This window comes from Mobula birostris, chromosome 3 (genome assembly GCF_030028105.1).
Source record: "Mobula birostris isolate sMobBir1 chromosome 3, sMobBir1.hap1, whole genome shotgun sequence".
Lineage (NCBI taxonomy): Eukaryota > Metazoa > Chordata > Chondrichthyes > Myliobatiformes > Myliobatidae > Mobula > Mobula birostris.
The window spans coordinates 1,950,678-1,977,517 of NC_092372.1; the positions used below are offsets into that span (position 1 = coordinate 1,950,678).

General features: G+C 45.0%; 1 protein-coding gene across 1 annotated transcript; it reads right to left on the bottom strand.

The window, feature by feature from the left end:
• Window positions 1–11,981: 11,981 nt before the first annotated feature.
• Window positions 11,982–24,500, bottom strand: LOC140194852 (uncharacterized). The gene is made up of 2 exons (XM_072252132.1): window positions 22,395–24,500; window positions 11,982–15,920 (listed from the first exon to the last, which is right to left on the bottom strand). Exon 2 carries the CDS (start codon window positions 15,515–15,517, stop codon window positions 14,075–14,077), a length of 1,443 nt encoding a protein of 480 aa, XP_072108233.1. The 5' UTR covers window positions 15,518–15,920; window positions 22,395–24,500; the 3' UTR covers window positions 11,982–14,074.
• Between the last annotated feature and the right edge of the window lie 2,340 nt (window positions 24,501–26,840).

A 26,840-nucleotide genomic window follows, 5' to 3' on the forward strand; every position in this document is an offset into this window, starting at 1 on the left:
AGAATGAGTGGCGTTCGCTCCTTCACTTACGGCATTGGAGGAGCAGTATTCTTTCATGATTCCAGGGAAGTGTCTAATGCACGTGAAGTTTATTTTTTGCATCATTTCATTAAGAGGAACCAAAATAGATTTGCTCGAGAAGAGTTCTGCAGGATTGTCGAATGTCGGGTAGATGAAATCATTGTATTCTTCCATAGTTGTTGCTGGCAGAATCATATCTTCAGGTAATTTGATTTCATTGTTTTCATTTTTCTCAATCTTGTCTTCTCCAACATCAAATAAGTGAGAATATCGTCCTTCTCCCTAACTCAATCGCATGTTTCTCTTCAATTGAAACTTGATGAAGCATCTCCATAAGTAGGATTTTTTTATAGGACTATAAGACAAAGGAGCAGAAGTCGGCCATTCGGCCCATCGAGTCTGTTCCGCCATTTTATCATGAGCTGATCCATTCTCCCATTTAGTCCCACTCCCCCGCCTTCTCACCATAACCTTTCATGCCCTGGCTACTGAGATACCTATCAATCTCTGCCTTAAATACACCCAATGACTTGGCCTCCACTGCTGCCTGTGGCAACAAATTCCATAGATTCACCACCCTCTGGCTAAAAAAATTTCTTCGCATTTCTGTTCTGAATGGGCGCCCTTCAATCCTTAAGTCATACCCTCTCGTACTAGACTCCCCCATCATGGGAAACAACTTTGCCACATCCACTCTGTCCATGCCTTTCAACATTCAAAATGTTTCTATGAGGTCTCCCCTCATTCTTCTAAACTCCAAGGAATACAGTCCAAGAGCGGACAAACTTTCCTCGTATGTTAACCCTCTCATTCCCGGAATCATTCTAGTGAATCTTCTCTGTACCCTCTCCAACGTCAGCACATCCTTTCTTAAATAAAGAGACCAAAACTGCCCACAGAATTCCAAGTGAGGTCTCACCAGCGCCTCATAGAGCCTCAACATCACATCCCTGCTCCTGTACTCTATTCCCTAGAAATGAATGCCAACATTGCATTCACCTTCTTCACCACTGACTCAACCCGGAGGTTAATTTTAAGGGTATCCTGTATGAGGACTCCCAAATCCCATTGCATCTCATAACTTTGAATTCTTTCCCCATTTAAATAATAGTCTGCCCATTTATTTCTTCTGCCAAAGTGCATAACCATACACTTTCCAACATTGTATTTCATTTGCCACTTCTTTGCCCATTCTTCGAATCTATCCAAGTCTCCCTGCAGACTCTCCGTTTCCTCAGCACTACCGGCCCCTCCACCTATTTTAGTATCATCTGCAAACTTAGCCACAAAGCCATCTATTCCATAATCCAAATCGTTGATGTACAATGTAAAAAGAAGTGGCCCCAACACGGACCCCTGTGGAACACCACTGGTAACCAGCAGCCAACCAGAATAGGATCCCTTTATTCCCACTCTGCGTTACCTGCCAATCAGCCAATGCTCTATCCATGTATGTAACTTTCCCGTAATTCCATGGGATCTTATCTTGTTAAGTAGCCTCATGTGTGGCACCTTGTCAAAGGCCTTCTGAAAATCCAAATATACAACATCCACTGCATCTCCCTCGTCTAGCCTACTGGTAATTTCCTCAAAAAATTGTAATAGGTTTGTCAGGCAGGATTTTCCTTTAAGGAATCCATGCTGAGTTCTGCATCTTGTCATATGCCTCCAGGTACTCTGTAACCTCATCCTTGACAATCGACTCCAACAACTTCCCAACCATGGATGTCGAGCTAACTGGTCTATAATTTCCTTTTTGCTTCCTTGCCCCCTTCTTAAATAGCAGAGTGACATTTACAATCTTCCAGTCCTCCGGAAGCATGCCAGAATCTATCGACTTTTGAAAGATCATCGCTAATCCCTCCGCAATCTCCACAGCTACTTCCTTCAGAACACGAGGGTGCATTCCATCTGGTCCGGGAGATTTATCTACCTTTAGACTATTCAGCTTCCAGAGTACTTTCTCTGTCGTAATTGTGACTGCGCACACTTCTCTTCCCTGCCACCCTTGAGTGTCCATTATACTGCTGATGTCTTCTTCAGTGAAGACTGATGCAAAATACTCATTCAGTTCATCCGCTATCTCCTTATCTCCCATTACAATTTCTCCAGCATCATTTTCTATCGCTCCTATATCTACTCTCACCTGTCTTTTACTCTTTATATACTTGAAAAAGCTTTCAGTATCCTCTTTGATATTATTTGCTAGCTTCCTTTCATAGTTCATCTTTTCCCTCTTACTGACCTTCTTAGTTTCCTTTTGTAAGCTTTTAAAAACTTCCCAATCCTCTGTCTTCCCAATAATTTTTGCTTCCTTGTATGCCCTCTCCTTTGCTTTAACTTTGGCTTTGACTTCTCTTGTCAACCACGGTTGCATCCTTTTTCCACTCGAAAATTTCTTCTTTTTTGGGATATACCTGTCTTGCACCTTCCTCACTTCTCGCATAAACTCCAGCCACTGCTGCTCTGCCGTCTTTCCCGCCAGTGTCCCTTTCCAGTCAACTTTGGCCAGTTCCTCTCTCATGCCACTGTAATTTCCTTTACTCCACTGAAACACCGACATCAGATTTCGGCTTCTCTTTTTCAAATTTCACAGTGAACTCAATCATGTTATGATCACTGCCTCCTAAGGGTTCCTTCACCTCAGTCTCTCTAATCACCTCTGGTTCATTACACAATACCCAATCCAGTACAGCCGATCCCCTAATGGGCTCAACAACAAGCTGTTCTAAAAAGACATCTCGCAGACATTCTACAAATTCTCTCTTTTGAGATCCAGTGCCGACCTGATTTTCCCAATCCACTCGCATGTTAAAATTCCCCACAATTATCATAACACTGCCCTTCTGACAAGCCTTTTCTATTTCCTGTTGTAATTTGTAGTCCACATCCCTGCAGCTGTTCGGAGGCCTGTATATAACTGCCATCAGGGTCCTTTTACCCCTGCGATTTCTAGCTCAAACCACAAAGATTCTGCACCGTCCGATCCTATGTCACCTCTTTCTAATGAATTAATATCATTTCTTACCAATAAAGCCATGCCTCCCCCTCTGCCTACCTTCCTATCCTTCCGATACACCGTGTAATCTTGGATGTTCAGCTCCCAGAGACATGCATCCTTTAGCCAGGTCTCAGTGATGGCCACAATATCATACCTGCCAATCTGTAGCTGTACAAGATCATCCACCTTATTCCTTATGCTACATGCATTTAAGTATAACACCTTAAGACCAGTACTTGGTACTTTTCGCTTTGATTTCACTGCAACTTTATTGCACTGCAACTCATCCCAATGGCTACAAATTTGCCCCATCACCTGCCTGTCTTTCCTGACATCTTTACTGCTCACTATCTTAGATTTATTTCTGTTTTCTCCTTCCTCCGCTCTGTCATTCCGGTTCCCATTCCCCTGCCAAATTAGTTTAAACCCTCCCTAACAGCTCTATTAAACTTTCCCGCCAGGATATTTGTCCCCTTCGGGTTCAGGTGTAACCTGTCCTTTTTGAACATGTCATACTTCCCCCAGAAGAGATCCCAATTATCCAAGAATCTGAAGCCCTGCCCCCTGCACCAGTCTCTCAGCCACGCATTCATCTGCCTGATCCGACTAGTCTTGCCCTCGCTAGCACGTGGCACAGGTAGCAATCCCGAGATTAGTACCCTGGAGGTCCTGCTTCTCAGCTTCCTTTCTAACTCCCGGAAATCTCTCTTCAGGACCTCCTCCTTTGTCCTATCTATGTCATTGGTACCAATATGTACCAAGACAACTGGCTGCTTACACTCCTCCTTCAGAATATTCAGGACCCGATCCGAGACATCCCGTACCCTGGCACCTGGGAGGCAACACATCATGCGGGTATCTCTATCAGGCTCACAGAATCTCCTGTCTGTTCCTCTGACTATGGAATCCCCCACGACTACCGCATTTCTCTTCTCCCTCCTTCTCTCCTGCACAACAGCGCCAGGCTCAGTGCCAGAGACCCGGTCACCATGGGCGTCCCCTGTCAGGTCATCCCCCTCAACAGCATCCAGAACAAGATATTTGTTGCTGAGGAGGACAGCCACAGGTGTGCTCTCCACTATCCGGGCATTTCCCTTCCCTCTCTTGACAGTGACCCAGTTTTCTGACCCCTGTAGCCTAGGGATGACTACCTCCCTGTAGCTCCTGTCTATCACCTCTTCACTTTCCCTGATAAGCAATAGGTCATCAAGCTGCAGCTCCAGATCCCTAACACGGTCTCTGAGGAGCTGCATCTCGGTGCACCTGGCACAGATGTGGCCATCAGGGAGGCTGGGGGTCTCCCAGGATTCCCACATCTAACACCCTGAACAAAGCACTAACCCTGCAGGCATACTATCTAATTCTACAGGAATGAAACAGGAGAAGTAAGTCTACTCACCCACTTACCTCGCCAAACAGACATACTTTTTAAACTGTTAGCTCGTACCGTTAACTGTGAGAGCCGTGTTGTTCCTGTCTGTCCGGGCCGATTCGCGAAAGGCGGGGGGAGAACAAAAGAGTTGGTGCCTCGCTCTCGCCTCTTCCTATTTACCGCCGAAGCCTGTTGAAGCCAAAGCCCTACACTCTGCTACCGCTCACTCCGCTGCCCGCTGTATAGGGTGGTCTCCTTTTTAAACTCTCCACGCTGTCCTGTTGACATCATGCCCCTGCGCAGTCTCGTCCTCCTTGCACTTGAAGAAGTTTTTAAAAAAAACTGCCTTCCTTCAGAATTCAGCTCCCACATCGCTCTGTAGTCCCAATCCTAAAAAAAATGAATGAATTCTCCACGTCAGCATCATTTCCGTTTTTCACAACTGCTGGAAGCTGATGGAAATACCCCTGAAAGCCTCATTCTTGCCGCATACATCATGAAGAGTGCGGTCCATGGCTTCAAAGCTCTCCCTCCTAATCATGGGGCACTCATCCCAGACAATAAGCTTTGCATTTTGGAGTAAATTTGTAGTATTGGTGTTTTTATCGATGTTCCAAAGGGCATTCTCATTGACTTTGAGGGGTATTTTGAATCGTGAATGTGTTGTCTTACCACCAGGCACCTCTGTCTCTTCCTCTCTCCTCCTTCTCTGCCTGTTCTTATCATTCTGGAGACGTGCAGCCCTTTCATCCTTCATCTCTTCTACCACTCATTCTTTCGCTCTGATCTTGGAGTCCTGGGGCCCTGGCCTGATGGGATTCTTGTTCTCTCCTCCGTCTGTGCCGATTGTTGTCAATTTGGAGACGTGCCTGCCTGTCCTCCTCTGTCTCGCCTTCTCTCATTGTTTTTTTGGTACTGACTCTTTTATCCTGGAGTCGTGCGGCCCTAGCCTCATCTGATTGTTGTTCTCTCCCTCTCCTTGCTGCTTCCTGATGACGTTTGGCGTCATCTCTTGACCATAAGGTCCCCCTTGTCTTTCCACGCGACACAATTAGGCCATCCATATATTTTTACCCTAATGTTTGATAGAAGATAGGAAGTAGTAACACCAAAGCCTCCAAGATGCTGTTGTTTCTTGATGATGTGGTTGGTGCTCTCCTAAATGGACGTGATAGCCCTGCCCTTTTGCTCCAGTCGGTGTCGCTGCTGAAGCTAGCCATGCGCATGTGTCGGGCTGTGGCGTCCCGATTTCCATCCGATCGGGTCTCGGGTGAAAGCCAGCCTGTTGATTTTGGCGAATGACCAATTTTATATCCATATATAACCCTGAACTTTGCCTGCATTCTGTAAGTTAGTGCATGTTAATTCGATTTAGCCAAAAGAGTGCCACTGCAATGCACCATTTGCGCTAATTGAAGGTCACAAACAGACAGAGCATGAGAGTTTTAGTAGTATATAGGTAGATAAATATAATTCCTCTCAGCGATCAGCTGTCTGAATGATTCCCTGATTTTGAGTGGAAGAGGTAAAAACATGGAAACATAGAAAATAGGTGCAGGAGTAGGCCATTTGGCCCTTTGAGCCTGCACCGCCATTCAGTATGATCATGGCTGATCATCCAACTCAGAACCCTGTACCTGCCTTCCCTCCATACCCCCTGATCCCGTTAGCCACAAGTGCCATATCTAACTCCCTCTTAAATATAGCCAATGAACTGGCCTCAACTGTTTCCTGTGGCAGAGAATCCATAGATTCACCACTCTCTGTGTGAAGAAGTTTTTCCTAATCTTGGTCCTGAAAGGCTTCCCCATAATCCTCAAACTGTGGCCCCTCATTCTGGACTTCCCCAACATCGGGAACAATCTTCCTGCAACTAGCCTGTCCAATCCCTTTAGGATTTTATGCGTTTCAATAAGATCCCCCCTCAATCGTCTAAATTCCAACAAGTATAAGCCTAGTCGATCCAGCCTTTCATCATATGAAAGTCCTGCCAACCCAGGAATCAATCTGGTGAACCTTCTTTGTACTCCCTCTATGGCAAGAATGTCTTTCCTCAGATTCGGGGACCAAAACTGCACACAATACTCCAGGTGTGGTCTCACGAAGGCCTTGTACAACTGAAGTAGTACCTCCCTGCTCCTGTACTCGAATCCTCTTGCTATGAATGCCAGCATACCCTTCGCCTTTTTCACCGCCTGCTGTACCTACATGCCCACTTTCAATGACTGGTGTACAATGACACCCAGGTCTCATTGCACCTCCCCTTTTCCTAATCGGCCACCATTCAGATAATAATCTGTTTTCCTGTTCTTGCCACCAAAGTGGATAACCTCACATTTATCCACATTAAATTGCATCTGCCATGAATTTGCCCACTCACCTAACCTATCCAAGTCACCCTGCATCCTCTTAGCATCCTCCTCACAGCTAACACTGCCACTTAGCTTTGTGTCATCCGCAAACTTGGAGATACTGCATTTAATTCCCTCATCCAAGTCATTAATATATATTGTAAACAACTGGGGTCCCAGCACTGAGCCTTGCGGTACCCCACTAATCACTGCCTGCCATTCTGAAAAGGTCCCGTTTATTCCCACTCTTTGCTTCCTGTCTGCTAACCAATTCTCTATCCACATCAATACCTTACCCCCAATACCGTGTGCTTTAAGTTTGCACACTAATCTCCTGTGTGGGACCTTGTCAAAAGCCTTTTGAAAAGCCGAATATACCACATCCACTGGTTCTTCCCTATCCACACTACTAGTTACATCCTCAAAAAATTCTATGAGATTCGTCAGACATGATTTTCCTTTCACAAATCCATGCTGACTTTGTCCGATGATTTCACCACTTTCCAAATGTGCTGTTATCATATCTTTGATAACTGACTCTAGCATTTTCCCCACCACCGATGTCAGGCTAACTGATCTATAATTCCCCGGTTTCTCTCTCCCTCCTTTTTTAAAAAGTGGGGTTACATTAGCCACCCTCCAATCCTCAGGAACTAATCCAAAATCTAAAGAGTTTTGAAAAATTATCACTAATGCATCCACTATTTCTTGGGCCACTTCCTTAAGCACTCTGGGATGCAGACCATCTGGCCCTGGGGATTTATCTGCCTTTAATCCCTTCAATTTACGTAACACCACTTCCCTACTAGCATGTATTTCCCTCAGTTCCTCCATCTCACTGGACCCTCTGTCCCCTACTATTTCCGGAAGATTATCTATGTCCTCCTTAGTGAAGACAGAACCAAAGTAGTTATTCAATTGGACTGCCATGTCCTTGCTCCCTATAATCAATTCACCTGTTTCTGTCTGTAGGGGACTTACATTTGTCTTAACCAATCTTTTTCTTTTTACATATCTATAAAAGCTTTTACAGTCAGTTTTTATGTTCTCTGCGAGTTTTCTCTCAATGTCTTTTCCCTTTCCTAATTAAGCCCTTTGTCCTCCTCTGCTGAACTCTGAATTTCTCCCAGTCCTCAGGTGTGCCGCTTTTTCTGGCTAATTTGTATGTTTCTTCTTTGGAATTGATACTATCCCTCATTTCCCTTGTCAGACACGGGTGCACTACCTTCCTTGATTTATTCTTTTGCCAAACTGGGATGAACAATTGTCGTAGTTCATCCATGCGACCTTTAAATGCTTGCCATTGCATATCCACCGTCAACCCTTTAAATATCATTTGCCAGCCTATCTTAGCTAATTCACGTCTCATACCTTCAAAGTTACCCTTTAATTTCAGAACCTTTGTTTCTGAATTAACTATGTCATTCTCCATCTTAATGAAGAATTCCACCATAGTATGGTCACTCTTACCCAAGGGGTCTCGCACGACAAGATTGCTAACTAACCCTACCTGTGGTTCACATTGTCAGGGTGTTGAGTTTACCAGGAGACAAAGACTGCAGGGACGAGATGTTTTCTGTTGACTAATAAACTGTGTGTGGACCCCACTGGCAATTCTGCTGTTGTGACCCAAGTCGAGACAAACACCCCGCTGTCCACTCCACCAACAACACGGCACAGCCGGACACATAACAGGGGACTTGACATCTCACAACACTGGATTCAGTGATGAAACCCGTCATTAATGTTGTTGTCCCACTGAAATCATAAGAAACGTCCATTCAGGTGTTTTTAAATACAAGCGCGCACCCACGCGCCTGACGTCACACATGTTTTCCCCTCGCGCGTAAGTGACGTCACACACGCGCTGCTATGCTCGCGCATAAACAGTTTAACGGCTGAGGTACCGACCACGAGACCCCTCCAACCCCCACCTCCGCTGCGCTGTGGTCATTGACCAGAGGCAATGTCAATCACTGTTTACGGCCAATAGCGGAGGCGGAGTAGCCGAAAGGGCGTTACCCCGCTGACATCTCCCGCTGCTTCACTGAACTCCCCCAAAGTAAATGCCCCGATTTCCATTTCCCTCCGAGGGAAGTTGGGGCGTTTGTGAAGCGTCTCCTGTGGCCGGAGTCTGATGTATCGCTGAGAGGTAGGAGGAGACCGCTCGGCCCGTCGGTTTGATGCCGGCTCCCCAGGTTGGGAGAGGGGATTTTACTGAAAGGATGAAGACGGTGAGAGAGGGGCCGGACAGGATGTTTGTCCCCGTGGGGACAGGAGGGGCTCATCTGTGGAAATGTCTGAGCCCACGGTGGTGGCGAGCAGAGGGATTCACCACATTGGGGGCCAAACACCGGCAGACTGTTGCCCTGCAAGCGAGGCCAATGGTCCGGGCAAAGTGGGGATAGCGGGGGTGTTGGGGGCCCGGGGTCTTATTGAATGACAGGACGTGCTAGAGGGGCCGAGTGGCCTGCTCCTGTTCCTGTTGTCCGTGTGTTGGGTGGATGAGGAGAGGACTTCTCGTATGGTGGGGGTAGCCATAACAGAGGGCACAGCCTCAAAACTGAGGAGCGACCTTTTAGAGTAGTTAAGGAGGATTTTATTTAGTCAGAGAGCGGTGAATCTGTGGAATTCTCTGACACAGACGGCAGTGGGGGCCAAGTCTGTGGGTACATTTAAGGCAGAAGCTAATAGTTGCCTGATCAGTCAGGGCATTACAGGATATGCCGAGGACGCAGGTGCATGGGGTTGAGTGAGAACTGGAATCAGCCATTATAGTTTGCATTTTGTTGTTTGTTTGTGGTTTTTGTATTGCTACATTTACACTCTATTCTTGGTTGGTACGGCTGTAACGAAACCCAATTTCCCTCGGGATCAATAAAGTATATCTATCTATCTAGAACAGCGGAACAGACTTGATGGGCTGAATGGCCTAATTCTGCTTCTATGTCTTATGGTCTTATACTGCTGGTGTCTTACATAGTGAAGATTGACACAAAATACTTATTACATTGGCCGCTATTTCTTTGCTCTTTTACTAAGTCGCCAGCATCATCTTCCAGCAGTACAATATCAACGCTTGCTTCTCTTTTACTCCTTATATATCGGAACAACTTTTAATACTTGATATTATTGGCTCACTTGCCTTACTTTTTCATCTTGTCTCTCCTGTGTGTGTTTTATTCTAGTTGTCTCCTGCTGGTTATATAAAAGCTTTCAAATCCTCTAACTCCCCACTATTTTCTTGTTATATTATATGACCCAGCTTTTGTTTTTATCAAAAACAGGAGAAAATCTGTGGATGCTAGAAATCCAAGCAGCACATACACAAAATGCTGAGGAAACTTGGAGGCCAGGCAGCACATATAGGAAATAGTGAACTGTTGACGTCTCGGGCCAAGACCCTTCATCAGGACTGGGAAAAACAGATGAGACATCAGAGGAAGAGGAGTGGGGGTTGGAGGGGTGGAAGAAGTGGTAGGTGATAGGTGAAACTGGGAGAGAGGGAGAGTAGTGAAGGAAAAAACTTCTTAGGATATAATTTCCTTCACGATTCTCAAAAGATCACTGCTAATGCCTCCACATCTCTTCAGCCACCTCTTTCAGATCTCTGGGGTCTCCACCATCTGGTCCAAGTGACCTATTTACCTTCAGACCTTTCTGTTTCCCAAGAACCCTCTCCTGAGTAACATAACTTTACACATTCTGACCACTGACATCTGGGACTTCCATATTCCTGCCAGTGTCTTCCGACAGATCAAAGTGATGTACAATAATTATTCAGTTCATCTACCATCACCTTGCATCCCCACCCCATTACCACCTCTCCAGCATCATTTTTCAGTGGTCCAATATTCACTTACACCTCTCTTTTACACTATACCCTCTTTAATATTACTGGCTAGCTCACCTAAGTATTCCATCTTTTCCTTCTTAATTACTTTAGTTGCATTCTGTTGGTTTTTAAAAGCTTCCCAATCCTCTAACTTCCTAGTCATTTTTGCTCCATGCCCTCTCTTTGGTTTTTATGTTATCTTTGGTTTCTCTTGTCAGCCACGGTTTTGTCACCTTACCTTTAGAATACTACTTCCTCTTTGTGATGTGTATATCTTGTGCCTTCCGAATTGCTTCCAGAAATTCCTGCTCTGTTATCATCCCTGCCCGTGTTCTTTTCAAATCAATTTTCACCAATTTTTCTCTCATGCCTCTCTAATTCTCTTTATTCCACTTCTGACTTTAGCTTCTCCTTCTCTAATGTCAGGGTGAATTTGATCATATTAACCCCTAAGGGTTCCTTTAACTTAAGTAACCTAATTAATTCCGGTTCATTACAACACCCGATCCAGAATAGCTAATCCCCAAGTGGGCTCAGCCACGAGCTGCTACAAAAAAGCATCTTGTAGGCATTCTAGGAATTCCTCCTCGAGTCCAAAACCACCCTAATTTTCCTAATCACCTGCATGACAATCCCCCATGACGATTGTAACATTGCCCTTTAGGCACGCATTTTCTATCTCCCATTGTAATTTGTGGACCACAAACTTACCACTGTTTGGAGGTCTCTATACAATTCCCATCACGGATTTTTCTTTACACTTGCTGTTCCTTAACTCTACCCACAGATTCTACACCTTCCAACCCTATGTCACCCCTTTCTAAAAATTTTATTTAATATTTTAACAACAGAGCCACACAACCCCACAACCAGCTTGTTCTTGGCTTGTTCTTTCAAGAAACATATAAGTATCTTGGAAACAAGAGGACCTGCAGATGCTAGAAATCTAGAGAACTACACACAAAGTACTGGAGGTGCTCAGCATGTCAGGCAGCATCTATGGATAGTAATCAACATTTGGGGCCAAGACCCTTCATTGGGAGTCTTGATACTCACATATCTGGAATATCAAGAAGCAAAGAAAATAGAAAGTAGTGCGAAAAAGGGAAAACCTTTCACAAAATTTGGTTCAAGGCTTAACAAAACCTGCCAAACAGAGCTCAATAGTTAACAAATACAACAAAGGCAATAAACACTTTCATCAATACCGACATAGACTTTTTAAAACTAAAAATATCTTGGCCCCATTTCAATCAGCAGAATTTACAAAGACAAATAAGAACTTTAGAAAACTTTAGAAAAGACTATTTACACTCAAACCCGCTTAGATTAACACTACCTTGGACAGAAGGAGGAAGAGAAATAACACGCATGAAAAAAAAATCAGACAACAGTCAGATAAAACTTCTAGGTATATATTTTCATCAAAAATTAACAGTATTCAGCACTCCATGTGTGTATATGCAATCGTGACAAGAAATACAGACCAGAAAACTTAAATGAGGGGCCAATTCAGAAAAATGAAATCATCACTATGGAAGAAAACATTAACCAGTGGAATGGGTATAACCCTCCACGGGAGACATCCCAACAATCTGAGCAGACGAGATGGTAACAGAAAAGCATCGAGCACCTGACTGAGAGTTGGAGACCTCTTCCCAGAAACAGAGGGGTTCCTTGCAGAAATACAGGACAAGGTGGTTAACAAAAGGAAAAAAAAATTGAAAATACATGAAATACAAACAAACAAGGCAGTAAGTACAGAAAATGCCAAGAGAAACCAGACACAATCCAACACATTCCAGGATACTGCAGCAGGTGAACTCCATCTGATCACTTGTGCAGGTACAATCAAGTGGCAAATATCATTCAATAAAATCTTGCTTTAAAATACAAACTCATGAATGCCCTCCATCACTTCATAAGGCATCATAAATTCAAGCCTGATCTAGTTTTAGAGTCAAAATCTTACAAATTATATGATAATGAATACATTATTGCAGATAGGACAGTCCATAATAACCATCCTGATATAATATTACAGGATAAATAAACAGGAACAACTCCCTCAATAGAAAAAAACCATTCCCAACACAAATGTTCCTCGACCAGTGGAGCACCTCACCACAGGTATTGTTTGTGTCATCAGTCAGAGAACCGGAAGATTTTCTCTGTCAATCAGCTTCCAAATGTTGTTACTCTGTCATTCGTTGCCACGCCCCGCTGCTGATTCCCTTCTTCTCATCGTACGTTCTTACCCCAACCATCGTCCAGAGCCCCAAACTCTGCCCTGTGCAGTCCCGCCTCTGGTTTCTGACCCTGCTTCAGTCTTTGGAGGACTACTGCTTTCAGTCTTTAGAGGACAGTGGTGTTTTCAACAACCCTTTAGAAGCAGGGAAAATGACCCATAATGTGGAAATGAGCCCTGAATAAGGAGGTTAACTACCAATGCTATTCTTCCTCAGCCCAGAGATTAGAGGGGCGAAGAACATCTCAGACTGAACTGCAGTCAGCTCGACTTCTTCAGTCTGCAGAAAATTCAAGGGAAACCTCTTCACCCACAGAGTGGTGACTGTTTGGAACCCATCCCCACAGGGAGAGCGAGAGGGGAATAGGGGAGGATTTAAAAGGACTGTCGTGGAACTGAATCACTGGCAGGGTCCAGCTGGCCTGAGTTGGCTCTCTACTGCACACTAGGTGTGTTATAAATTCACCACGTACTGGAGACAGAGCTTAAAATAGAAGTGATTTATTTGTCTCAGATCCAAAATATTAAAGGTCCTATTAAAGGTAAATATGCAGCAGAAGAAACTCCTCCAATGCCCAGTGACCAGGGTGCAGAACTGGGTGTGGTGAGCAGCAGCATTAATTGCAGAGTTCAACACCGACAGTCACTCTCAAAATTGCATTCAGCAATGGTGATGGACAAATATCTAGTATGCAGCTTATTGAAACTTCCTCCCCAGTGTGAATCTGGTAGTGTGTCACAAGTGTAACATGCTGTAAGGTTTCACTGCTAATGTAATGGCCTCTCTGTAATGTTTCACTGCTGAGCTAAACAGGTTATGACTTGAGATAAAAGGGTTTTGGAATGTGGGGCTATCCAATGAGAGAAATGTTCTTTCTTGTGAGTCTGGAAGAGAGATTTTCGTGGTCTTTTGCTGGGGAGAGATGAGAAAACGCGAATGGTGAGAGTGGGCCCTTTTCCTTTTTTTTGTTTGCTTCATTAATCGTAGAGTCAAAGTAAGAATTATAAAGCTCAATCATTTAATCACATATTGTGTACCGTTTGTTATTTCGGGGTACTGATTTGTAACAGGTGACTCATCACGCAGCATCCACCCAAATGAGATTTCAGATAAGTTTGGCCGAGCTGGGGGCTATCACCCCCTATATTAAGCTGCTAGCCGAAGCGAGAGTTACATGAGGTTAGATGACTGAGTGAATCGCTTCCCACATTCACAGCAGGTAAACGGCCTCTCCCCAGTGTGAACTCAATGATGCATGTTTGGTTGATTTGACTGAGAGAATCTCTTCCCAAAGTCTGAGTAGGTGATCGGCCTCTCCCCAGTGTGAACTCGCTCATGTACCTTCAGTTTAGATGAGCAAGTGAATCCCTTCCCACATTCTGAGCAGGTGAATGGCCTCTCTCCAGTGTGAACTCGCTGATGTAACTTCAGTTTAGATGAGCAAGTGAATCCCTTCCCACAGTCCGAGCAAGGGAACGGCCGCTCCCCGGTGTGAACTGACTGGTGTGCCTTCAGGGTATATGACTGAGTGAATCTCTTCCCACATTCTGAGCAGGTGAACGGCCTCTCCCCAGTGTGAACTGACTGGTGTCTCAACAGCTGAGATGACAAAGTGAATCCCTTCCCACAGTCCAAGCAGGTGAATGGTCTCTCCCCAGTGTGAACTCTCTGATGTACCTTCAGTTGGGATGAGCAAGTGAATCCCTTCCCACAGTCTGAGCAGGTGAATGGCCTCTCTCCAGTGTGAACTCGCTGGTGTACCTTCAGTTTAAATGAGCAAGTGAATCCCTTCCCACAGTCCGAGCAGGTGAATGGCTGCTCCCCAATGTGAACTCGCTGGTGTACGAGTAGGTCGGATAACCGAGTGAATCCTTTCCCACAGTCTGAGCAGGTGAACGGCCTCTCCCCGGTGTGAACTGACTGGTGTCTCAGTAGCTCAGATGACAAAGTGAATCCCTTGCCACAGTCCAAGCAGGTGAACGGCCGCTCCCCGGTGTGAACTCTCTGATGTACCTTCAGTTGGGATGAACAAGTGAATCCCTTCCCACAGTCTGAGCAGGTGAATGGCCTCTCTCCAGTGTGAACTCGCTCATGTACCTTCAGTTTAGATGAGCAAGTGAATGCCTTCCCACAGTCTGAGCAGGTGAATGGCCTCTCTCCGGTGTGAACTCGTTGATGTACCTTTAGTTTAGATGAGCAAGTGAATCCCTTCCCACAGTCTGAGCAGGTGAATGGCCTCTCTCCAGTGTGAACTCGTTGATGTACCTTCAGTTGGGATGAGCAAGTGAATCCCTTCCCGCAGTCTGAGCAGGTGAACGGCCTCTCTCCAGTGTGAACTCGCTGGTGTACCTTCAGTTTAGATGAGCAAGTGAATCCCTTCCCACAGTCTGAGCAGATGAATGGCCTCTCTCCAGTGTGAACTCGCTGGTGTACCTTCAGTTGAGATGATTCAGTGAATCCCTTCCCACAGTCGGAGCAGGTAAATGGCCTCTCTCCAGTGTGAACTCTCTGATGTACCTTCAGTTTAGATGACCGAATGAATCCCTTCCCACAGTCTAAGCAGGTGAATGGCCTCTCTCCAGTGTGAACTCGCTGATGTACCTTCAGCTTAGATGAACAAGTGAATCCCTTCCCACAGTCCGAGCAGGGCAACAGCCATTCCCCAGTGTGAACTCGCTGGTGAGCCATTCGGTCAGATGACCGAGTGAATCCTTCCCCACAAATTCAACAGATGACCAGCCTCTGTCCAGTGTGAACAGACTGGTGTGTCCACAGGTGGGAAGACTGACTGAATCCCTTCTCATACACAGAACAGGTGAATTGTCCCAGTGTGAACTTGCTGACGTACCTTCAGTTGAGATGACCGACTGAATCCATTTCCACTGTCTGAGCAGATGAATGGGTTCCCCCCTGTGTAAAATGACGGGAACGCCAGTCGGTCAGATGATCGAGTAAATTCCTCCCCATAGTCTGACCAGGAAGGATGATCGAGTGAATCCCTTGCTCCACTTCTTAAATATCTGGGCAGAGACAGCAAAACTGGTGTGTTGTGATCGAGATTCCCGTAGACAAATACCTTGTCATTTTTAACCTGTAAAAAGATTTACAATATCCATCAATGGGTGTAGGACAATATTTCAGATGAGATCACTTGAGTTGTCAAGGTGTGATCTGGCATCACACTGTTACAGTGAAGTTCAACCCAAGTTGGAGAGAGAAATCATCTTCTAACTGGGCACAGTGCTGGTATCTGGAATGACCATCAAATTCTCTGATGCTCTTCCTGTCTCTATAGGAATGGGGCATTTCTGCTATCTCCAATCTGTGACCTAGCTCAGTGTGACTCTCTCCATTGGTATTATTCCCCATTCCCACTGAGCTGCATGGGTTCCTGGCCCTACAGTAACTGAAACACTTTCACACAAATAGCCGGCAGTGCATTCCACGCACCCACCACTCTCTGTGTAAAAACCCTTACCCCTGACATCCCCTCGGTATCTATTTCCAAGCACCTTAAAACTCTGCCCCCTCGTGTTAGCCATTTCAGCCCTGGGAATAAAACTCAGGCTATCCACATGATCAATGCCCCTAATCATCTTATACATCTAAAAAAGGCTCTAAACATAAACAAGGAAATTACACATTGCTTTGGATATTTGTTAGAAGTCTACAAAATTATGAGGGTATAGATCCGGTAAATGCAAGCAGCTTTTCCACCGAGGTTGGGTGGGATGACAACCAGAGGTCATGGGTAAGTGGGGAAGGTGAAAATTTAACGGGAACACGTGGAAAAGGTCATGAGAGTGTGGAATGAGATGCCAGCACAAGTGGTGAATATGAGCTCAATTTCACCATTTAAAAGAAGTTTGGATGGGAACCTGGATGTTAGGGGTATGGAGGGCGATGGTCCTGGTGCAGGTAGTTGCATTAGACAGCTTAAAATTTTTTAAGGCATTGACTAGATGGGCCAAATAGCCTGTTTCCATACTGAACTTCTTCATGTTTCTATGACAGAAAAGCTGGACAAATTTGTTTGGAAGGGAAAAGGTAGGAGTGACAACAGAGCAGCAATGGCTGGAGTTTCTGGGAGCAATTTGGGAGCTGAGTGATCGCCACATCCCAAAGAAGTGGAAACATTGGAAAGGCAGGAGGCCACAACCGTGGCTCAAATGAGAAGCCAAAGCCAACTAGAGGGCAAACAAAAGAGCAAAAACTTTTGGGAAGCTTTTCGAAACCAACAGGAGACGACTAATAAAAAAAGTCAGATGCGCTCAGGGCATGAAATTATGATATTGTAGTCGTTAATGAGTCTTGGTAGCACCCAACAGCCTGAGGCAATTAGAGGAACAAAACATCCGGGGCCTCAATATCTCTTAAAAACCAAGGTTCCCTGCACCAGTTATATTTTAACTTTTATTTTGACAAGCATATACAAACTCTACACTCTCAAAAGTTCACCTGAACAACTGCCACTTACCAAGTACTCCTTTGCCAGAAAACAGCCTGTCCCAAACTACACCTGTCAGATCCTTTCTGATACCATCAAAATTGATCTTCCTCCAACTTAGAATCTCAACCCATGTTCCTGACCTCTCTTTTTCCATATTTACTTGGAACCTCATGGCATTATGATCACTAGATACAAAGTGTTCTCAAACACTAATTTCTGTCACTAGCCCTGGATCATTTCCCAATAGCTTATTGCACACTTCTATGTCTGGAATTCTACGTACTGATTAAGGGCAATTTGACAAACTCTACCCTATCTAGTCCTCTTACAGTATGGGAGTCCCAGTCAATATGTGGAAAGTTGAAATCACTTACTGTATCAACCTTTGTTTCTTGGCATAGTCCGCCATCTCTTTACAAAATTGTTCCTCTCAGTCCCTCAGACTGTTGGGTGCAACCAAGTCCTAGTAATGGCTACAATATCATAATTCCCTGTCCTGAGCTCATCTAGCTTTCCTATGATGCTTCTTGCATTGTGATATACACAGCTCAGGACAGTCGTCACACCATGCTCAACCTTTTGATTGCTGACTTTGTCTGAGGTCTGAACAACATCTGTCTGGTGTCAATAAAACAACCTCTCTGGGATAGCTTCTTCCACCAGTCCATCAGACTGATTAATTCAATGCTGAAACAATTTTATTTTTATGTTATATTGACTGTCCTGTTGTACATACAATTTATTATAAATTACTGTAAATTGCACATTTAGATTGAGACATAACATAAAGATTTTTACACCTCATGTATATGAAGGATATAAGTAATAAAGTCAATTCAATTCACCATCTCCATTATCTGTTCTGGCATTCTGGCTCCTATACCCCCTGAAACTTTAGTTTAACCTTCACCACCACCACCACCCCCACTAGCACTAGCAAGCCTTACCCCTAGGATATTAGTCCCCTTCTAGTTCTGTTTTCCTAACAAACAAATCCTGTATCACCCCTTTGACATTCCACTGCTAGCTAATTCCCTCCAACACTTTCTAAGATGGTCCACCTATTGTTGTGGGCGATGGCACCAAGAGTACTCTGTGATGGCTGTTTCCCCTCATTTCCCTTCCTGACTCTCATCCAGTTTCCTGTGTCCTGCACCTTGGGTGTAACTCACCTCTCTTCATGTCATATCTATCACCCCCTCCAACTCCTGGATGATCTAGAATTCATCCAGTTCCAGCTCCAACTCCTTAAAGTGCAGGGTTACAAGCTGCAGCTGGATGCACGTCTTGCATGTGAGTGCATCAGGGACAGTGGAGTACTCCCCGCCTTCCCACCAATGTCCCCTCTAATTTGCAATGACTAGTGTGCGCAAAACTCTTGTGCTGTGCAATTTTGATCCAGTGACAGCAACATGTACACAGTGAATTTTATATAGAGAGGTATTCATTTTAACAGCTAGCAAATCACTGTCAATAAGAACTTTTATCTCCTCTGTGTTTGATCGAATTCATCTGCACTCTCACACAACCTACGTAGCAGACCTGTAGCGGATAATGAAGGATTTTCTCACCAGAGCATTTGTGATTTGCTTGCTAAATGACGCTTTAAAAAGTCAAATTTCCAAATATCACTCCACTTCTTCCCACTTGTAAATTCTCCAGCAACTTTTGCATCACCACAACACACAAAGGTGACACCAGTCTCTGTATTGTACATAAAATATTTCCTCTGAACCCTCCCCCAGGTGACTGACAGTGGGTGAAGTCAGTGATGGCAATGCCAATGAATATGAAAGGAAGGGCAGTAGTCTGTCTCATTGGAGTCTCACACATTTGTGATGTGAAAACTACTTGTTGCCTGGGACAAAGGTGTTTGATATCATTATCTTCCCAGACTGAATGGGTCAAAACATGTTCTCCCGACTGGAAAAGTCCAGAACAAGAGAGATAGAACAAGCAACAAACACAAAATGCTGGAGGAACTCAGCAGGCCAGGCAGCATCTATGGAAAAGAGTACTAATGCTGAGTTCCTCCAGCAATTTGTGTGTGTTCCAATGTTGTTTGTCATATATATTAATGATCTGGATGATGGGGTGTAAGTTGGATTAGTAAGTATGCAGAATTGAATAATTACTTTGGTTCTGTCTTCACTAAGGAGGACATAAATAATCTTCCAGAAATAGTAGGGGACAGAGGGTCCAGTGAGATGGAGGAACTGAGCGAAATACTTGTTAGTAGGGAAGTGGTGTTAGGTAAATTGAAGGGATTGAAGGCAGATAAATCCCCAGGGCCAGATGGTCTGCATCCTAGAGTGCTTAAGGAAGTAGCCCAAGAAATAGTGGATGCATTAGTGATAATTTTTCAAAACTCGTTAGTTTCTGGACTAGTTCCTGAGAATTGGAGGGTGGCTAATGTAACCCCACTTTTTAAAAAAGGAGGGAGAGAGAAACCGGGGAATTATAGACTGGTTAGCCTAACGTCGGTGGTGGGGAAACTGCTGGAGTCAGTTATCAAAGATGTGATAACAGCACATTTGGAAAGCGGTGAAATCATCGGACAAAATCAGCATGGATTTGTGAAGGGAAAATCATGTCTGACGAATCTCATTGAATTTTTTGAGGATGTAACTAGTAGAGTGGATAGGGGAGAACCAGTGGATGTGGTATATTTGGATTTTCAAAAGGCTTTTGACAAGGTCCCACACAGGAGATTAGTGTGCAAACTTAAAGCACATGGTATTGGGGGTAAGGTATTGATGTGGATGGAGAATTGGTTAGCAGACAGGAAGCAAAGAGTGGGAATAAACGGGATCTTTTCAGAATGGCAGGCGGTGACTAGTGGGGTACCGCAAGGCTCAGTGCTGGGACCCCAGTTGTTTACAATATATATTAATGACTTGGATGAGGGAATTAAATGCAGCATCTCCAAGTTTGCGGATGACACGAAGCTGGGTGGCAGTGTTAGCTGTGAGGAGGATGCTAAGAGGATGCAGAGTGACTTGGATAGGTTGGGTGAGTGGGCAAATTCATGGCAGATGCAATTTAATGTGGATAAATGTGAAGTTATCCACTTTGGTAGCAAAAATAGGAAAACAGATTATTATCTGAATGGTGGCCGATTAGGAAAAGGGGAGGTGCAACGAGATCTCGGTGTCATTATACACCAGTCATTGAAAGTGGGCATGCAGGTTCAGCAGGCGGTGAAAAAGGTGAATGGTATGCTGGCATTTATAGTGAGAGGATTTGAGCACAGGAGCAGGGAGGTACTACTGCAGTTGTACAAGGCCTTCGTGAGACCACACCTGGAGTATTGTGTGCAGTTTTGGTCCCCTAATCTGAGGAAAGACATCCTTTCCATAGAGGGAGTACAAAGAAGGTTCACCAGATTGATTCCTGGGATGGCAGGACTTTCATATGATGAAAGACTGGATGAACTGGGCTTGTACTCATTGGAATTTAGAAGATTGAGGGGGGATCTGATTGAAACGTATAAAATCCTAAAGGGATTGGACAGGCCAGATGCAGGAAGATTGTTCCCGATATTGGGGAAGTCCAGAACAAGGGGTCACAGTTTGAGGATGAAGGGGAAGCCTTTTAGGACCGAGATTAGGAAAAACTTCTTCACACAGAGAGTGGTGAATCTGTGGAATTCTCTGCCACAGGAAACAGTTGAGGCCAGTTCATTGGCTATATTTAAGAGGGAGTTAGATATGGCCCTTGTGGCTATGGGGATCAGGGGGTATGGAGGGAAGGCTGGGGCGGGGTTCTGAGTTGGATGATCAGCCATGATCATAATAAATGGCGGTGCAGGCTCGAAGGGCCGAATGGCCTACTCCTGCACCTATTTTCTATGTTTCTATGTTTCTATGTAAGATAGGTGGTGTTGTGGATAATGAAGTAGGTTTTCAAAGATTGCAGAGAGATTTAGGCCAGTTAGAAGAGTGGGCTGAAAGATGGCAGATGGAGTTTAATGCTGAAAAATGTGAGATGCTACATTTTGGTAGGAATAATCAAAATAGGACATACATGGTAAATGGTAGGGCATTGAAGAATGCAGTAGAACAGAGGGATCTAGGAATAATGGTGCATAGTTCCCTGAAGGTGGAATCTCATGTGGATAGGGTGGTGAAGAAAGATTTGGTATGCTGGCCTTTATAAATCAGAGCATTGAGTATAGGAGTTGGGATGTATTGTTGAAATTATATAAGGCATTGGTAAGGCCAAATTTAAAGTATTGTGTACAGTTCTGGTCACCGAATTATAGGAAAGATGTCAATAAAATTGAGAGAGTACAGAGGAGGTTTACTAAAATGTTGTCTGGGTTTCATCTCCTGAGTTACAGAGAAAGGTTGAACAAGTTAGGTCTTTATTCTTTGGAGCATAGAAGGTTGAGGGGGGACTTGATAGAGGTGTTTAAAATTATGATGGGGATAGATACAGTTGACGTGGATAGGCTTTTTTCATTGAGAATGGGGGAGATTCAAACAAGAGGACATGAGTTGAGAGTTAAAGGACAAAAGTTTAGAGGTAACATGAGGGGAAACTTCTTTACTCAGTGAGTGGTAGCTGTGTGGAACGAGCTTCCAGCAGAAGTGGCTGAGGCAGGTTCAATGTTGTCGTTTAAAGTTAAATTGGATAGATATATGGACAGGAAAGGAATGGAGGGTTATGGACCGAATGCAGGTCGGTGGGACTAGGTGAGAGTAGGAGTTCGGCACGAACTCGAAGGGCCGAGATGGCCTGTTTCCGTGCTGTAATTGTTATATGTTTCTATGGTGTTGCTTGGATTTCCAACACCTGCAGATTTTCTCTTGTTTGTGATTAGAGGTAGAACAAAGGTGATTTTCTCAACTGGCGATGTAAAAGACTTTGTTCCCTTTCTCCGAGTTCCTAATCCTTGCATTTAGACAGCTGGGGCTCAGCTCTGTCTGAGAGATCCATCGGTTCCCATTCCCTCATCAGCCGGAATCTCCCCGGGGCCCGTGTACGGATCGTGGTGCTGAGAGAGAGGGAAGAGAACAGGACTGTCCCGGGATTGCGGTAAACGGTGTTCGGAGTTCACAGTAATTGCCCCTTAGTCGGTTTTGAAATTTCTACCCGGAGATAAACTCTTACCCGTGCCGATCATTCCGAGGCCTTTTCAGTACGGCGCGCATGCGCGATATTCGGGAACTTCCGTAACCCTGACGCCAGCGCATTTGATTGGTGCTTCGGCGACAGCGAAAATTGTAACGCAGAACTTTCTGCGTAATCACGGTGCTATTAAAAGTTTCTGCAAGCACCGCTTGTCCATATTTCTTTTTTTTTGTGTGTGCAGAAAACTCAGCAGCTCTGTTACCTCAAAAAGCAGCTCCCATAATCAATACACTTAAGATCAGCAAACATTTCGTATGTTTGATGCCAAATTAGAACCTTCTTTCAAATGCAGATATAAAACAAGAGATTCTGCTGAGCTGGAAACGTAGACACATACATACAAAATGCTGGAGGAACTCTGCAGTTCAGGCAGCAACTAAGCAGAGGAGTACACAGTCTAGGCATGCTGAAGGGGCTTGGCCTAAATATTGTCCATTTATTCCTCTCACATTTGCTGCCTGATCTGTTCATTTCCACCAATATTTTGCAGAAATTAACCACCGTTTTTTTCGATCAACCAGTTTCCAAATGTTTCTGATCTTTCATTTGTAGCCACATCCTGCTGGTCTGAATCCTCCTCCTCCTCATAAACTCCAGACCCCATTTCTTTCTGGAGCCCCAAAGCCCTGATTCATGCTGGCAACTCTGGTTTCTGACTCTGCTCCATCGAGGATTCACTCTCGAGTCTGCTGTCAGACTTTAGAGACACATTGCAACAACCCAGCTGTCCGAGGCACAGTCCTTTGAAATTAGTGAAAATGACCCAAAACGTTGAGAAGAGCAGGAAAGCAGAAGTTTAACCAACTTCGTCCAGAGCCCTGAAAACGTCAAGACCACAGTGAGCTCATCGTCTTATTCAGTCTGGAGAAAATCATGCAGGAAATGAGAGGATGAGAGGTAACCTGATAGAGGTGTCTAAGATGATGAGAGGCATTGGTGGTGTGGATAACCACAGGCTTTTTCCCAGGGCTGAAATGGCTAACACAACGGGGCATGGTTTACGTAAACACGAGGAAATCTCCAGATGCTGGAAATTCAAGCAACACACACAAAATGCTGGTGAACGCAGCAGGTCAGGCATCTCTAGGAAGAGGTACAGTCGACGTTTGGGGCCCAGACCCTTCGTCAGGACTAACTGAAAAAAGAGATAGTAAGAGATTTGAAAGTGGGAGGAGAAGGGGTGGATCCGAAATGATAGGAGAAGACAGGAGGGGGAGGGATGGAGCTAAGAGCTGGGAAGTTGATTGGCAAAAGGGATACAAGGCTGGAGAAGGGGGAATATCATGGGAGTGAAGGCCTTGGAAGAAAGAAAGGGGCAGGGAGCACCAGAGGAAGATGGAGAACAGGCAAGGAGTTATTCTGAGAGAGAAAGAAAGGGGAAAAATAAAAAATAATAAATAAATAAGGGATGAGGTAAGAAGGGGAGGAGGGGCATTAACGGAAGTATTCAGGAGTATTTATTGAAATTCATGCAGAAGCGCCAACTGGGTTTGAGTAAGAATTTTGATAACGTTCCCCAAATTAGGCCAGGTCAGAATGGCAATAAGCATAGATCCAGGGAAACTTGGCTTTGTGGACACCGAAATGTCCTGACCACAGAAGGCAGGGGGTGGTGGTAGAGTGAGCGTATTCTCTCTGGAAGTCGGTACGCAGGAGTATTCTGAACTGATCTGTTCAGACAACCCTGTTGGTTGTGATTTTTACTTCACTGAGAAGGTGATACAAATGTGGATGCAGGGTCAATTGCAGCATTGAAGAGAAGTTTGTATGGGTAATTTTTTCAATTCCATGATCTTCAAAGGTGATAATTTGTCCCATTACTAATTCATCAGGACCTGCTGCCTTTTCTTACTTCATCTTATTTACTGCATTACGAACTTCAGATTTTAAAATATTTGGACTGTCAGTACTTGGCCTCCATCTTCATCCTTTCAATAAAACCCCCCTCCTCCCCGGGAAGCGGCCGAGCCCTTCCCTCCTACCTCTCAACGAAACATCAGAGTCCGGCCGCAGGAAATGCTTCACAAACGCCCCCGAATTCCCTCGGAGGGAAATAGAAATAAATCAAAAAGCGGGTCCTGACGAAGGGTCTCGGCCCGAAACGTCGACTGTACCTCTTCCTAGAGATGTTGCCTGGCCTGCTGCGTTCACCTGCAACTTTGATGTGTGTTGCTTGAATTTCCAGCATCTGCAGAATTCCTGTTGTTTGCCCTTACTTTGAGGTTTGCTCCACTTTGACAGGGAGTTTGAGGCGGGCGATGGAGTCAGCAGGTGTCCGCCTCTGCGACTGGTTGTAACCAGTGATTGACATCGCTTCGCACCAATGGGAATAGCGCAGCTCCCTGAATCCTCTGTTGACAGCGGTGGGGGAGAGGATGGTCACGTGATCAGTAGCTCAGCTGCAGCTCATCAACACATGGGTGACGTAAGACATGGCGCACGTGAGTGCAGATCCCAGTGGGTTCGCCTCTGTTTGATGTGCTTTCGTTGTTTCGTGGCTCTCTGGAGAAGAAAAGAAACATCACAGTTGTATGTGGATACCTGATTTGCCAATAAATTATTCTTTGAACTATCCGCTCCGAGCGGGACTTCCCGGTTTCCAAACATTTTCATCCCGATTCCATTTCCGTTCCGACGTGTCAACCCACCATCTCCTCTTGTGCGAAGATGAGGCCACCCTCAGGGTCAAGGATCAGCACTTTATATTCCGTCTGGGTACCGTCCAACTTGATGGTATGAATATCGATTTCTCCTTTCGGTGAAGAAATTTCCCTCTCACCCCTCCCTCTCTTTCTGACGTTTCATGTCTTCTCACCAGCTTATCACTTTTCTCTGGGTCCGCTGCTCCACCCCTTTCACCTATTCTCCACTCTCCTCTCCTATTAGATTCTATTTTCTTTTGCTCTTGAGCTTTCCCACCTACTTGGCTTCACCTATCACCTTCCAGCTAACCATTTCCTCGCCCGCCCATATTTTATTCAGATATTTCCCCCATTGCATCTCAGTCCTGAAGGAGGGTTCAACTGGAAGCGTCGACTGTTGACTCTTTTCGATGGATGCTGCCCGGCCTGCTGAGTTCCGCCAGCATTTTGTTTGTGTTGCTTTGGATCAGAAACTTTGTCGCGTTTCTGATTTACCTCTCCGTTGTCCACTGGTGGCACTGCATGGACCTCCGGGAAAGGGCCGGACCCGAGCTTGAGCTCTGCCGGACGGCTGGAGCAGGGGTGCGGTGCCAACTTTTTTGGTGCCGGAGCTGTACGAGGGATGATTGATAAGTTCGTGGCCTAAGGTAGAAGGCCTACAGTTATATAGCTCTCCATACATGCACCTGCAGTTCAATTCTTTGAGTGATTATGCAGAAAGTTTGAAGTTAATAACTCTTGTGATATTTCTGTTTCAGTTAATTGAAAATTGCTAGGTTTTGTAAAATTGACTCCTTCCACTTTAGGCCACGAACTTACCAATCACCCCTCGTGTGTCACACCCAATTTGTGTACCTGCTCTTTTCGTGTACTGAGCAACTTCCTTGCCCCACTTATGTAATGAGCAGGAGCACAAATTGAGTGTGATATATAATGAATAGGGCTTCTTATAATGTTAAGACCATAAGACAAAGGAGCAGAAGTCGGCCATTCGGCCCATCGAGTCTGCTCCGCCATCTTATCATGAGCTGATCCATTCTCCCATTTGGTCCCACTCCCCCGCCTTCCCACCATAACCTTTGATGCCCTGGCTACTCAGATACCTATCAATCTCTGCCTTAAATACACCCAAAGACTTGGCCTCCACTGCTGCCCGTGGCAACAAATTCCATAGATTCACCACCATCTGACTAAAAAAAATTTCTTCACATTTCTGTTCTGAATGGGCGCCCTTCAATCCTTAAGTCATGCCCTCTCGTACTAGATTCCCCCATCATGGGAAACAACTTTGCCACATCCCCAACCCCTCATTCTTCGAAACTCCAAGGAATACAGTCCAAGAGCAGACAAACGTTCCTCATATGTTAACCCTCTGATTCCTGGAATCATTCTAGTGAATCTTCTCTGTACCCTCTCCAACGTCAGCACATCCTTTCTTAAATAAGGAGCCCAAGACTGCCCACAGTACTTCAAGTGAGGTCGAACCAGCGCCTTATAGAGCCTCAACATCACATCCCTGCTCCCATACTCTATTCCTCTAGGAATGAATGCCAACATTGCATTCGCCTTCTTCACCACCGACTCAACCTGGAGGTTAACCTTAAGGGTATCCTGCATGAGGACTTCCAAGTCCCATTGCATCTCAGACCTTTGAATTCTCTCCCCATTTAAATAATAGTCTGCCCGTTTATTTCTTCTACCAAACTGCATAACCATAGACTTTCCAACATTGTATTTCATTTGCCACTTCTTTGCCCATTCTTCCAATCTATCCAAGTCTCTC

Excerpts from the sequence above, each read along its gene's own strand:
- LOC140194852 (XM_072252132.1), bottom strand. The coding sequence starts at position 15,517 with ATGGCTCACCAGCGAGTTCACACTGGGGAATGGCTGTTGCCCTGCTCG.